The sequence below is a fragment of the Aythya fuligula genome, chromosome 15 (genome assembly GCF_009819795.1).
Source record: "Aythya fuligula isolate bAytFul2 chromosome 15, bAytFul2.pri, whole genome shotgun sequence".
In the NCBI taxonomy this organism is placed as follows: domain Eukaryota; kingdom Metazoa; phylum Chordata; class Aves; order Anseriformes; family Anatidae; genus Aythya; species Aythya fuligula.
The window spans coordinates 17,245,498-17,259,665 of record NC_045573.1 but is presented as its reverse complement, the minus strand read 5'-3'; the positions used below and the strand labels follow the sequence as shown (position 1 = coordinate 17,259,665).

General features: G+C 40.2%; 1 protein-coding gene across 5 annotated transcripts in view; it reads left to right on the top strand.

The window, feature by feature from the left end:
• The window catches only part of LITAF (lipopolysaccharide induced TNF factor), a 120,127-nt gene extending 112,189 nt beyond the window's left edge, over window positions 1-7,938 (top strand). For 4 of the 5 annotated variants that reach the window (XM_032197865.1, XM_032197868.1, XM_032197866.1 and 1 more), the window contains 3 exons: window positions 2,772-2,954; window positions 5,360-5,519; window positions 5,842-7,938. In XM_032197865.1, coding sequence (XP_032053756.1) covers window positions 2,772-2,954; window positions 5,360-5,519; window positions 5,842-5,950 — 452 coding nt within the window. In that variant the 3' untranslated portion in view covers window positions 5,951-7,938. Of the gene's footprint in view, window positions 1-342; window positions 393-2,771; window positions 2,955-5,359; window positions 5,520-5,841 lie in introns of those variants that run through there. The other variant, XM_032197869.1, reaches the window with a different exon arrangement.
• Window positions 7,939-14,168: the final 6,230 nt, after the last annotated feature.

The following is a 14,168-nucleotide window of genomic DNA, read 5'->3' as shown; positions in this document are numbered from 1 at the left end:
ACAAATACATCAATAAAGCTTGGTCAAAACTTTATGGAGGGAAGGCTCTGAACTCTTTAGCCAGTTTTTCCAGTGCTTAAATAGTCTTAGTGCTAGACCTAAAGAAAAGTTTATTATATTGAAGCTTTTCTTAAAGTTTTCATTGAAGTTGTGTCAAAGAAGAGTTTATTCATAGCTTCTTCATTGCTACCTGTCTGTTGTCATTATTCTCTCTGGCCTCTTGAAATTAAGGAATCTCAGTTAATTTGGCTTTTTCTCAGAATTTCTCTTCTCTAGCCTGTCTGATTGTTCTTGATGCTTTTCTTTGCAATCTGCTCACCTGTTTGTTTCTCAGATACTGTACTCCTGTGGGGCTTTCCCAGAGCAGCAGACCTTTTTCAGCTGTCATACAGGTATTCCCTCTGCTTACACACCCCTTCATGATGAATCTTGCTGGTGCAATTTTTTGCTTTACTGGTGCTTTTAAGCATATTGTTCTTTGGAAACAACAAATTTTGAAGCTCACCTCCATGTATAAAGAGAATGGAATGAGGTAACCTGGAAAGAGATGGTTGTAGATATATAGTTTTACAACAGTTCTCTCTACTTTGGAATCTAAGTTCTCTGGTAAAGCAATCACTCTAGCTTCAAAGTAAAAGGGTTATTCAGGCTGCTCTGTCAGGAAACTTGTGCAATAACATATTGCACAACAAGTTTAGGCTGGTTGTCCCCTGATCCCCTGACTGTTGTTCCTCCACTGTTTGCTGTGACTTTGTATTGATTTCTGTGTGAAAGAAATTGTGATCTTCCTTTTTCTCAGAAATTAAGTTCCCCAAAGGCAATTTAACTACTTACAGAGCTACTTACAGATTAGCCAGCTTTTATGTTGAGATTTTTTTTTTATTCCTCTCTTGCCTGCTAGGCCACAAATCCAGCTACATCTTCATGGACAACACGAATTTCTTTAAGGATCCTTCACTTCACTTTTATTGTTCATCTGTGTAGTGACTTTGCATATTGGCAGCCAATTTACACTAAACCTACTGGATTGTAAAATCCCACAGCATAGGGTAGCTTGTGAGGAAAGGATTGTTCACTGATTGATCTTGTGAGTTTATCCAGGTCTGAACTTCAGTCTTTAATGTTCAGATTTGAGTTAGCTTGCATCTGTGATTAACCACGTTCCTCTTTGGTTTGTTTTTGGGAATGAAATTTCATTTTTATATAACATAGAAAAGGAACTTGGGGTGGAAATAACTTGGTAGTCATAAGCTTCAGAAAATAAGCTAAATTTATTTTAAGATTAGCTTAGTATGTTTAGGTCCTGTGTTTACTGTGCAGTGTAGCAATGCAGTGATATCCCTAGATGTGGTATGAACAGTAGGGAGAATTGTTGTGCTTATAATGCATGGTTTTTTTACACCACAAGACACTGCATATATACCCAGCAAGCTGCTTTTCTTTTTATTTCCTTATTTATTGGAAACATCTGTCATTGATTTTTAGTTGGATATCAATCCATTTCATTATATTCAATAAAGTGTTTAATTTAGCTCATGTTTCAGCTCTTCAGTATAGAAATATGTATTTTTAGTTTTTTAAATCAAAACTTAGCAGCAGAGTTCATAGTATGGAAGTGAGAAAGCAGCAAGGTTTGACAGTAATCCTATATTGTTGTGAGTCATTTTTTAACATAAATTTTTTGATCATCAGTGCAATTTCTTGTATTCATTTTGTTCATACTGGTGCTATGGTAAGTTATTGTTCCTGCCCTTCTATAAGAATACAGAATGAGTGTGTCAGACACAGGTTTCCCACCCCATATCGTACTGAGTGGAAAGACTTGCATGTACACAGAGGGATGAAGTATGCAACTGAAGAGGATTGAGTATGGTTCTAATTGATCTGTCTGGTGGTCCTTAAGAGGAAGAAAAAATAGGAGATGCTTAATTAGTGCTGATGCCATGAGAGATTGTTTGACAAAGAAATTGGTGAGCAGAGTGTAGGGATTGTGTAGGCAGTGAGAAAGATAGGAAGTCCCTGCTGGAATCTCTCATTATTTCCACATTGAGAAAAAGCAGTGGTTAGCATTCTGTATTCCATAATAAAATAATATAATAGTAATTGATAGAGAAAAGTTCCATTAACAAATTCATAGAAACCTTTGTAAGCAGCAAAAATGAGAAACTTTAGACTTACTTGAGAATAACAAAAGCTTTGAATTGAGTTGGATGTACTTAGTTGTTTGCAGTTTCTTTTTCCTTCAATATAAATATTTCTTTATTTCAAATCATGGCAAAGATCAAGATTCTGTTTTAAATATTTGAGCTTTACCACAAGCTGGGCTTGTATTAGTTAGCAACTATTATGCAGCGTATCATAGTTGTTGTTCTTGGAGGAGAGTGGGGACACCTGAAGTATGGTTCTTGCAGAACTGGGAGAAACTGACATATAGCTTAATATACTAATAAAGATGCATGATATCCCTATTTTAGCATATTTAATTTACAAAGGAATGATTGTGGTAGGAAAATGCGTAAACAAAAAAAAAAACAAACAACAAAACACAACCAAATAAAAAACGGTGAAAAGGAAGAGAGAAGAAAGCAACAACAAATCAAGATTAACTTTTAACACGATCAGAAACACAAAACAGTCAATACATTTTGTGCTGTGAAATGTACATTTTGATCTAGTTAACTACCTGCTTTGTGTCTGAATAAAGCCTAATTAGTTGACACTTCTCCTAAATAAAGTCCTTAGTTACGATGTTTATCTCTTTTATATTCTAGATACAATGTCTGCCCCGAGTGGCATCCCTGCTCCATCTGCACCACCTTCTTATGAGGAAACAACAGGAATCAATGTGAACTATCCCCACCCATATCCTGTCCCAGACCCTGGCCAGAAACCAGATGGGAAGGGGATGAACCCTCCTTCGTACACAGGACAGCCTATGCCAGCAAATAACCCCGGTAAGCCTGAAACTTTACTGTACCTCATGTTAAAGAGGTGTCAAGTGGCTGTAATAGCTGCTCTGCAGAAACTTAAAAATTGTGGTTCAAAGGTGTTCCCTACCTACCCAGAAAAATTTTTGAAGTGAATAAGGTCAGTCAAGTCTTGTGATACCCACAGAGCACACTGATGTCAATAATGTAATTCACCTTTCTACAATTTTTAATGCAGACTTAGTTTTAGACAATCTGTTTTGAATTACAAAATGCCATGCTGATTTCTTTTTGTCATTGTGTATTTGCTCTTACCCTCAAGTATTTTGGAATTATCACAGAATCACAGAATTGTCTAGGTTGGAAGAGACCTCAAGATCATCGAGTCCAACCTCTAACCTAACACTAACAAGTCCTCCACTAAACCATATCGCTAAGTTCAACATCTAAACGTCTTTTAAAGACCTCCGGGGATGGTGACTCCACCAGTTCCCTGGGCAGCCCATTCCAACGCCTAACAACTTAAAAGTTCTTCCTAAGATCCAACCTAAAACACCCCTGGCACAACTTTAGCCCATTCCCCCTCATCCTGTCACCAGGCACGTGGGAGAACAGACCAACCCCCACCTTGCTAGAGCCTCCTTTAATGTACTTATAAAGAGCGATAAGGTCGCCCCTGAGCCTCCTTTTCTCCAGGCTGAACAATCCCAGCTCCCTCAGCCGCTCCTCATAAGACTTGTTCTCCAGGCCCCTCACCAGCTTCGTCGCCCTTCTCTGGACTCGCTCGAGCACCTCCATGTCCTTCTTGTAGCGAGGGGCTCAGAACTGAACACAGTACTCAAGGTGTGGCCTCACCAGAGCCAAGTACAGGGGAGCAATCACTTCCCTAGCCCTGCTGGCCACACTGCTTCTTATACAAGCCAGGATGGTGTTGGCCTTCTTGGCCACCTGAGCACACTGCTGGCTCATATTCAGCCAACTATCCACCAGTACTCCCAGGTCCTTCTCTGCCAGGCAGCTTTCCAACCACTCATCTCCCAGCCTGTAACTCTGCTTGGGGTTGTTGTGCCCCAGGTGCAGGACCTGGCACTTGGCCTTGTTGAACTTCATACAGTTGACCTCAGCCCATCGGTCCAGCCTATCCAGATCCTCCTGCAGAGCCTTCCTGCCCCCACGCAGATCGACACACACACCTAACTTGGTGTCATCTGTGAATTTACTGAGGTTGCACTTGATCCCCTCATCCAGATCATCGATAAAGATATTAAAGAGAACTGGCCCTAGTACCGAGCCCTGGGGGACGCCACTAGTGACCGGCCTCCAACTGGCTTTGACTCCATTCACCACAACTCTTTGGGCCCAGCTATCCAGCCAGTTTTTAACCCAATGAAGCATACGCCAGTCTAAGCCATGAGCAGCCAGTTTCTTGAGGAGAATGCTGTAGGAAACGGTGTCAAAAGCCTTACTGAAGTCAAGGTAGACCACTTCCTTTCCCTCATTCACCAAGCGGGTCACTTTGTCATAGAAGGAGATCAGGTTCTTGAAGCAGGACCTGCCTTTCATAAACCCATGCTGACTGGGCCTGATCGCCTGGTTGCCCTGCAAGTGCCGCATGACGATACTCAAGATAATCTGCTCCATGAGCTTTCCTGACACTGAAGTCAAATTGACAGGCCTATAGTTCCCCGAGTCTACCCTCTGTCCCTTCTTGTAGATGGGCGTCATGTTTGCTAGCTGCCAGTTGACTGGGGCCTCCCCCAATAGCCAGGACTGCCAATAAATGATGGAAAGCAGGTTGGCCAGCTCCTCTGCCAGTTCTCTCAGTACGCTCAGGTGGGTCCCATCCGGCCCCATCGACTTGCATACATCCAAGTGCTGTAGCAGGTTGCCAGCCATTTCCTGGTGGATTGTGAGGGCCACATTCTGCTCACCATCCCCTTCCACCAGGTCAGGGTACTGGGTATCCAGAGAACAACTGGTCTTGCCGCTAAAGACTGAGGCAAAGCAGGCATTAAGCACCTCAGCCTTTTCCTCATCTTTTGTAACTAAGTTCCCCCCTGCATCCAGTAAAGGATGGAGATTCTCCTCAATCCTCCTTTTGTGTTGATGAATTTATAAAAACATTTTTTGTTGTCCTTAATGGCAGTAGCCAGATTGAACTCCAGGTGAGCTTTGCCCTTTAAAATTTTGTCCCTGCACTGCCTCGCAACATCCTTATAGTCCTCCCGAGTGGCCTACCCTCTTTTCCAAAGATTGTAAACCCTCTTTTTTCTCCTAAGCTCTAGCCATAATTCTCTGTTCAGCTAGGCCAGTCTTCCCTGCCAGCTTGTCTTTGGGCACGTGATATACCTGGTTGTAGCTCAGAGGTAGTTGATAAACTATCTTTTCTTCCTTGTTTACCTATTGAATAAACAGAATATTTCTTTGCTCAGTTACAGTTCAGACGGTGTATGTGCAGCAACCTGTAGTGGTATTTTATGACCGCCCAGTTCAGATGTGTTGCCCTTCCTGTAATCAGATGATTGTGACGCGTCTCTCGTATGAGTCAGGAGCATTGACATGGCTATCATGTGGTGGCCTCTGCCTGCTGGGGTAGGTTAATTCACGTTTGCACTTTATTTTTCTCTTCTCACATGACCTTTGATAGCTCTAAGGAGTAACAAATATATTGTAGACTCTCAGCTCTGTTGCTTTCTCATTCTGTCTCAAATCTGATCCTCGATAGCTGGAATAGCCCATGTTGAGTATAAGTCCTACAGGACCTCGAAGCAGGTCTGCAACAACCAGTAATGTGCATTCTTCCTAAAGCTTCATGGTACCAGTTTTATGGATAGCTTTTGTAGGAAATACATTCGACCTTCTTGTGTGTGTAACAAGTGTTAAAACTGTATGTTTTTTTTTTTTTCCTTTGCAGGTGCATAGCTGGGTGCTGCTTAATTCCCTTTTGCATTGATGCCCTAAAAGATGTGGATCACTTCTGTCCAAACTGCAATGCTCATGTTGGTTCTTACAAGCGTTTGTAGGCAGTGTTTAAACATTGATAATTGATTGATTTGAAGTTGGCTAGCACCTCTGTAAACCCCTTACGAAGTTTCATGAAGGCTTTGTGATTGTTTCTGTGCATCCTGTCACTGGAAACCAATCAAAAATGATGTGTATTGCTAGATTGTTTGAATAAGAATTTGCTAAGAATAAAGGATTCTGACTTAGGCCTGTAGAAAGTACGTGTAATCTTTATGGGCCACCCAATCCAGCACCAGTCCAGCAACTATATGTTGTCCCTCTCTGCTTTATGTAAAACAGATTGGTGATGTTGGTCCAGTTAATCTCATCTCAGTCATGTTGCACACTGGTGTGTTTGCTTAGGGCTTTAGCACAGACCAAGAGGATAATGTCTGGAGAACCATATAGTCTCACTCTTGGTGTCGATGCTTTTGCAACAGCACTGTCTACAAACTGGCAGGGAGTTGCTTTCCTCTGAGAGACATTCGCCTCTGACAAAAGAAGTGATTTTGGTCCCCGATGTTATCATTTGGGCACCTTTTTATGAGCACTAAAATTCACTTTAAAACTTTTTCTGTGAAAGACAACCAAACCTAAAGGCTTTTTCCTTCTGGAAGCTGCATTACCAAATGGCGGTAAACAATAACTCAGGTTACTGTGCATCAGCAGTGATTCAATCTAGTGCCTGAATTTCCTTGCCAGTTTTGAGTCCAGAAGTATCTCCACTTTGCAGTGGAGATGCTTATACACAAATTTCTAATATTTTTTTCAGATTTTTTTTTTTTTTAATTCTTTTACTGCTGATTTATTAGTCTGTAAAATGTTCTCTTCTCCACACCTCATTGGAAATGTCAATAGAGCCTCAGTTGTAGTATTGGAAGGGTTCCTTATACATTTACATGAGTTCACTGATGGATCATAAACAAACCTCAATCTTATCTTAAAGCTGGAATTCCACTTGCAAAACACAAATAAATACAGGACCTGTGTTTTTAATCGTTGATCTGTTTGTTAGTTGTGGTTTCTTCATTGAGAAGGTAGCATGTTTGTTAAGGAGTTTCTCTGATGATTATTTAGACTTGTACTCTGATTTTTCCAAATGAAAGATAAGTTTTGTTCTCAGAAACCTAAGCTGGATATGCTTAGTTTAGTTGGTGATCACAGAAAATTAACAAGTGACACTCTGAAGGTTGAACTATTTTAAACAGCAGACTAGGTCCAAGTAAAATCCAAATGCATTTGAGTGATACCTGTCTAGAGAAGGCAGAGAAGTGTTTAAGCAAGGTTGTGATGCTAACACTGTATTAATCTCTGTAAAAGCTAAAATAAGTACTGCATTTATTGTTCTTGCCAGATGTGCCTTCTATAAATGTTTGGTGTAAGTTAACTTCTCAAAAATCTTCAAATGCTTTGTATTTGAAATCTGAGTTTTGTGGATTACAAATACAATGTCTAGGCCTTGTTAATTAGTCTTTATAAATTGCTGCTGTTTGTGGTTCAGTTTGTAAGTGGTTTAAGGGCTTCCTTGTGCATTTGGAAAAGGCTTCGGATTGTATGTGTCTTTGTATTTACATTGGTAGCTACTAACTAGCAAGAGAATAATGGAATGGAAAGAAAAGGTGGTTGCTTTGTAGCTTTCTGCTTTGGGTCTGCAGTGCAAGCTCATATTTTCTATCTGCTGTACCACCACAGTAATGCCTTTGATGTTATTTAAGGACCTGGGTGATGCTCCATTGAATTTTCTGTTCTGATGACACAGTCACTGGTCCTCACTTATGCAAGTCACAGGCATTACTGTAAAGCAGCCTTTTTTTCCCCTCAATTTCACAAAAAATGTATTTTTTTGTCAGTTAATCATCAGAGTAAGACAAGAAGAAGCAACGAAGCATATGTCCCCTTAGCTCCCCATTTCTCTACGAAGTGCTGGTTGGAAAATCTAAGGTGGTAGCACCATGATGCAGAAGAACACTGACCACCTCTTACTCCATCCCCCCCAATAATTATAAATTATGTGGGTTTTCTTTTTTTTTTTTTTGAGCATAGTCAATTGCATCTGTTAAATCACTGTTATGGACTGAGACAGGTAATGTTGGCAGCTATTCCATGTAATTAAGCATTATGCAAAACTTTTTGCTGCCCCCTCTATGCTTAAATTTCCATAAATACAAAGCCTGTACATGTTCTCTTGTGTATGGATTTATCTACAGAATGTGCCAAAGTGACTTGCTTTGTTACACTTATTTTAGACAGACAAATGCAGGATATAACTTGCTGTGTGTGGAAAATGTTTAGTTTGATTTTGTTAAGTTACTGTTTGTTTTTAAAACTGGTTGTATTTAAAATAAAAACTTTTCTTTATATCTAGTGATTGTAATGGGAAAATTATAGCATTTGGAATGTTTCCAAATGTGAATGTTAAAATAGTTGTCAAGAAATGTAACTACAGGATGCAATTTTTCAGTGTCTCTCTTGGGCCAAATCTCTGAGAAATGGCTTTCTGTGGCATGCAGATAAACTGCTTACACACAGCACATTTGAAAATGTTTCAATATCCCTGTGCCTACTGAAGTAGGTGTTTTCTCTTTTAATAATAAATCTTCCTGAAATACTCTTGGTCTTGTGGCCCCCTCTTGCTCTCTGGGATCTATCTGTGCTTCACCATGTGCTGCCTGCTCTCTTTGCATCTGGATCCCTTGTATTGGGATGGGACTGCATGGCCTCTCTAGCTGAGGTGTGGTGAGCCAAGAGGGTAGGCAGGGTGCATGCATGGTAGTTGATTTTGGTGATCTTGAAGGTGTTTTCCAACCTCTAAGACTCTGGGCCCTGGCCAGCGGTGTGCCTTCTGCCTGGGTGAGTGCTTGAAGTGGTGTGTGCAGAGGGTGAATAGGCAACCTGGAGAAAGAGGGGCTCATGGGAAGGTTCTGGTCCTTGGGACCTCTTTGGAAGAGGTCCCAGCTGTAGCTCCCAAAGGACATGCATAATAATTTTTAGTCTTGATAAACTGTTATTGACAGCTAAAAGAATGGTGCAAATTATATAAAAATTACTGACCTGTTTATGCCTCAGAGTTTTCTAATGATTGTCAGAGCGATAGTTATTTTTTTTAGTTGAAATTCTTTTCTGTAAAACTCCAATTGCACTACAACTAATCCCATATACATGTGGTATACCAGTGACCTCAAGGGAGAAAATAAGTACTAAATATCCTTATATTCAGTGGGAAGCAATCCTATTAATTATGCAAGGTTATCCTGTTTTTTTTTTTTTTTTTGTTGTTGTTTTGTTTTTTTTTTTTTTTTTTTAGTTGTTTTTCCTTTTGTATGTCTGAAGCAATGCACTCTTTTATGTATGTATGTATATTTATTTTCTGAGATGCAGAAGATACAGGAAGGTGAAACTGATAACTTGCACATCTGTTCTAATGCATTTTTTATGAACAAATTAACCAAAATATAGGTTAATGAGTAATTTGAATTGTGAACAAACAGTTTTCCTCTGCTGATAGATCCAGAAGTGGCATGCTGAACTGATGTGCTCATCCCATTTCCACAAATGCCTAAGGAAAGAATGGGGTCACCTGAAACCCTCCAACCTCACTTAACAAATTCAGATGAAGCCTTCCCCAACTGCTACCTTCCTTAGCTTTCAAGGACAACATTGCTGTCTGTTCCACTCAGACAGCGTTATTTCCATTAGACTTCTGTCTTTAATCAACCAGTCTTGCACAGTGCTCAAACTTAGTTATTTCTAATGATGCGTGAGCCAGAAAGAAACATCTCACCATGCAAATGACAATTAAAAAAAAAAAAAAAAAAAAAAAAGGGAAAAAAAACCCTGTTAAGTAAACACTAGCTGACAGCCTTATAAGAGGGTGTTACTAAGCAAAAGCAGTGGTTTCAAAAAGCTGCTGTTTATTGCAGTGTTTTGGAAAGCATTTCTGACCATCTAACCAAAATAAATTTTTGATGAAGCTAGTTGATTTGTGTGCTAAAAAACAGTCAATTATTCTTCACAACTGAGTATCTCAAGGTGAGTAATAGAACACATACTATCATCCTAGGAATAAACAACTTCGGAAGTGCAAGTACCTTGACAGAGGTGTCAACAATCAAAGTGTATAGTTCTGGTATTTTATAACAAATTCACCTTTGTGTCCCTACTTTTTATTAAAATAAATAAATAAATAAAAATCCTGCAATGGGATGCAAATTGATTAGCTTCAGGATGACTTTTAATGTGTTTTTTTTTTTTTTTTTTTCTTTTGTGAAGTGTACCCTCCTATATGATGTGCCAGATACTACCGAATGTATTTCTATACCTGATTCACAAGTGATTTGTTTTCTCAAGTTAAGTCACCAAACCATACATGGTGAAACCTGCTGATTTCAGAGGAAATGCTTCTTATACCATTCGAAATCTTTTTTTTTTTTTTTTTGAGTGTGTGTGTGGGTTTTTTTCTCCTTATGATTTTTTTTTTCTTTTTTTGGTTTAAGAATCTGAAAATCTACTGTCTGTTTGAACAGGTGGCTGTGTGGTTTGGAGATACTAAAAATACTCATGCACAAGTCTAGAATAAAAGTAAACTGAGTAGGAAGCTTTTTCAAAGTCCGTTTGTGGTTGGTTGGTTGGTTTGTTTTTTGCAACTCCTTCGTATTCATGTTTAAAAAAGAAACAAACAAAAAAAACTTTAATGAGCTCCAGATGGTTATTGTATTAGCAGGGTGTGTGGCAGACAATGCTTTAGGATTTAAAACCATAATATAAGACATGAATCTGAATATGACAACAGGGATTTCACAAAAGCATTGGAAAAAGTAACAGATAAAAACTGAAGTAGCTTCTATCTCTTGTTTTTCCAGACAATACCACAATCCAAAGACTGAAGCGTTATCTGTAAACCTTGGGTAATTTCCTCTATGATGGAATAACTAACATCAGTAGGAAAGGATGAATGCCCCTGCTGTGCAGCAGCTACCCTCCCTGCTTCAGGCACAGCCTCTGGAACAGTTGAAGCTGCATGCTCCATCACCACTGGGAAGTGTTTTCTCTTGTCACACTTGGGAGGGAGAAAGACAAAACCCCACCATGCTGGGTCTGAGGTCCAGGTGGTCATAGCTTGTTACCTTTCTCACCTGGAGGAGGGGCAGAGGGAACATTGCTGAAGGAGTAACTTGTTGGCTGGTGGACATCGCTCAATTGTACAGAAGTGATATTAGGCCTGTACTTCGTAAGATACTTCTGTACATAATGGTGTTCAAGTATTCTGCATTCTGAGATAAAAATATATATATATAAAAAAAACCAAAACTATTTTGAGTTCATTTTTGCATAGGAAAGAAAAAAAAAAAAAAGGTGAAAAACCTCAACACTTGACACTCACCAGGCCCCAAGCAGGTGGGCAAGATCATGGTCTATTTTTGCAAAGACAGATTTTCCCTTTTGGGGGCCCTCCTGGCACTTGGCTCTGACTCTGCTGCCCAGAGAGAGGCAGGGGCACTCCCTAGGGGGGCAGCGGAGTCTTGGGGTGCTGCAGGACCTGGGCCCGGCCAGGCACAGCCTCCTGCCCTCACGGCACCATGGGGTTTGGGCCCCACAGTAGAAGGAGGACATCAATGTCCTGGAGTGTGTCCAGGGAAGGGCTACAAAGCTGGTGAAGGGCCTGGAACACAAGTCCTGTGAGGAGTGGCTGAGGGAACTGGGGGTGTTTGGGCTGGAGAAGAGGAGGCTCAGGGGAGACCTCATTGCTCTCTGCAACTGCCTGAAAGGAAGGTGTGGGGAGCTGGGGGTCGGCCTCTTCTCAGTAGTGATAGGACTAGAGGGAGTGGCCTCAAGTTGTGCCAAGGGAGGTTTAGGTTGGAAATCAGGAGAAATTTCTTCTCAGAAAGAGCAGTCAGGAATTGGCATGGGTTACCTAGGGAAATGTTGGCATCACCATCCCTGGGGGTGTTCAAGGAAAGGTTGGATGTGGTGCTTAGGGATGTGGTTTAGTGGGTGACATTGGTAGTAGGGGAATGGTTGGACCAGATGATCTTGGAGGTCTTTTCCAACCTTAACAATTCTAGGAGTCTATGTTGGTTGTGGGGAATGAGAAATGGGCACAGTGATCACTGCTGCCATGTAGTAGTTGGTCCATTAATTGCATACTTTGGTTAGTGCTCTAAAAATTTATCTGTCTGAAAACACTCCTTGGTTTTGAGGCACCCTTTCCCACTGGGAAATTAGTTATTCTGAATAAATAATTGGTGACAAACCCAACCATTACCATCCCAGGACAGTATCCACTGCCCTCTGCCTTTTCCAGTTGTTCCGGCTGCAGCAGGTATCTGTTCACGACTTCTTGATAAGACACGGAAGCAGTAAAGTCTATTAAGACATCAAAAGGTTGTAAAAACATGCAGGTGGGACCTGGGGCACAGGCTGTGGGCAGCCCAGCTAGGCTGCATCAGCACCCTGCTCTGAGGGAGCTGTGGCCGCCATGGCAGGAGGCAGTGTCTGCAGGTGCTTGCCCCAGGTGGGCTTTGTAGGTTGGGGGCCAGGGCCAAGGCTAATTTCCTCCTGCTTCTGGCCATTAGGAGCTAATGTGAGCATTGTAATATTAATTTTAAAAGCCTCACAGGGCCTTTGCAAAACAGACTTTGCCAATTTGTTAAACCTCAGATTTTGTTCGCAATGCTAGCATAGAGTTTTCAGGAATTCATGGACATCTTTACTCTGTTGTGTGCTACAAGGTGTTTCTGATTAAATTTATTTCGCAAACTTGAGTTCATTAAATAGATGAACAATTCTCATAGACTTACTGCCAGGTAAGTCTCCTGAGTGTCATTAAACTAGTGTTTGTAGCATTCATGTCTAGTTTTCCTCAGGATTTTCAAAGTATGAGTAAGTTATCTGTGACAGAAACATATTGGAAATTCCTCTGGGAGATTTTTTTCTCTGTTTTTCTTTGGGGTGTTGTTTGCTTGTTCATTTATTTTAAAGAAAAATCTCTGTTATGGGGGAGGTAGAAAAAATGCTTAAATACATTGAGCTTGTTTTTCAGCCTTGGAGTACATCTTCTGCTTAACAGCCCACTTGAATTAATGAAGTTGGTCAAGTACATAGGGCACTGAAGATATAATGTATTTTATTGTAATGATTTGACTTCTTTTTTTTTTTTGGGGGGGGGGCTTCCTTTTTTTTTTTTTTTTTTTTTAATCAAAAACATTTCAAACAGTATTTTGTCAGTGTTTCTCAGAGCTTGTGACCTTCATGTTAAAACTTCAAAGTTAGGAATTAAATGTCTGGCTTACAATAGGCTCTTAAATATCTGAAAAAAAAAAAAAATCCCTGGAGTTTTGTTTGTGAATTTATTTGCTCTTAATAAAAATTGATTGGTAGGTTTATGAAATTGTCAACCCCAGGTCTATAAATCCTTGTGTGCACTCATTTACGTACAAGACATTTTTATTTCTTTGTTTCGATACAGTTTCTTCCCTAAAAAATTGAAAGCCCCAAAGCCAGAAGTTTACATTAAAATGCAGGCTTGTTTATTTTGGAAAGTGTGATTTACAGCTGCAACTGAAAAAGCAGAGCAAGATAGTTTGAACGTTATAGAGAATGAAAACCAGGTAACACTGATTCTGTTTTCAGAAAAATAGTCACCTCTAAGCCAAAGCCCAAATCCACAAGCCTCTCCGCTGCTAAGCTGCGCTGATCATGATGCACTCCGGCAGTCTGCGTACAATGTGCAGTGTGAACCCGAGTCTGAACTGAGTCTCTTAAGTCTGAGTTGTAGAATATTGAAATGTAACCCAGTCTGTAATTAATGCTTTTATATGAAAAAGTCACCATATAGTTATTTTGCATGGATCTTCTTGTCCATATTCAGTCTGTAGCTCTCATTGTTATTACTGAATGTCAGTCCTCAGTGTGGTATCAGAAGGGGAGAGACTCAGCTATGTTCTGGTCTTGCTGATGCCCAAAATTGGACCTGTCTGGTTCTCAGACACCCAGATCAATGGTGACTTCTGATGGAAACTTCTGAATAGCTGCTGCTCTTTTCTTAAAAAACATTTGAGTTTCTCTAAATTCTGCTCAAATACTAATGTCCAGTGTTTACAAATTAAAACTTTTTCTCCAGTGTTGAGACTGAAGGAGAAAAAAAAAAAAAAAAAAAAAAAAAAGAATGGATCTTTTGAAAAAGTTTGCTTGTTAATCCTTAAAGAGAACTCTTCTGCTATGACACAACAGCTATCATAA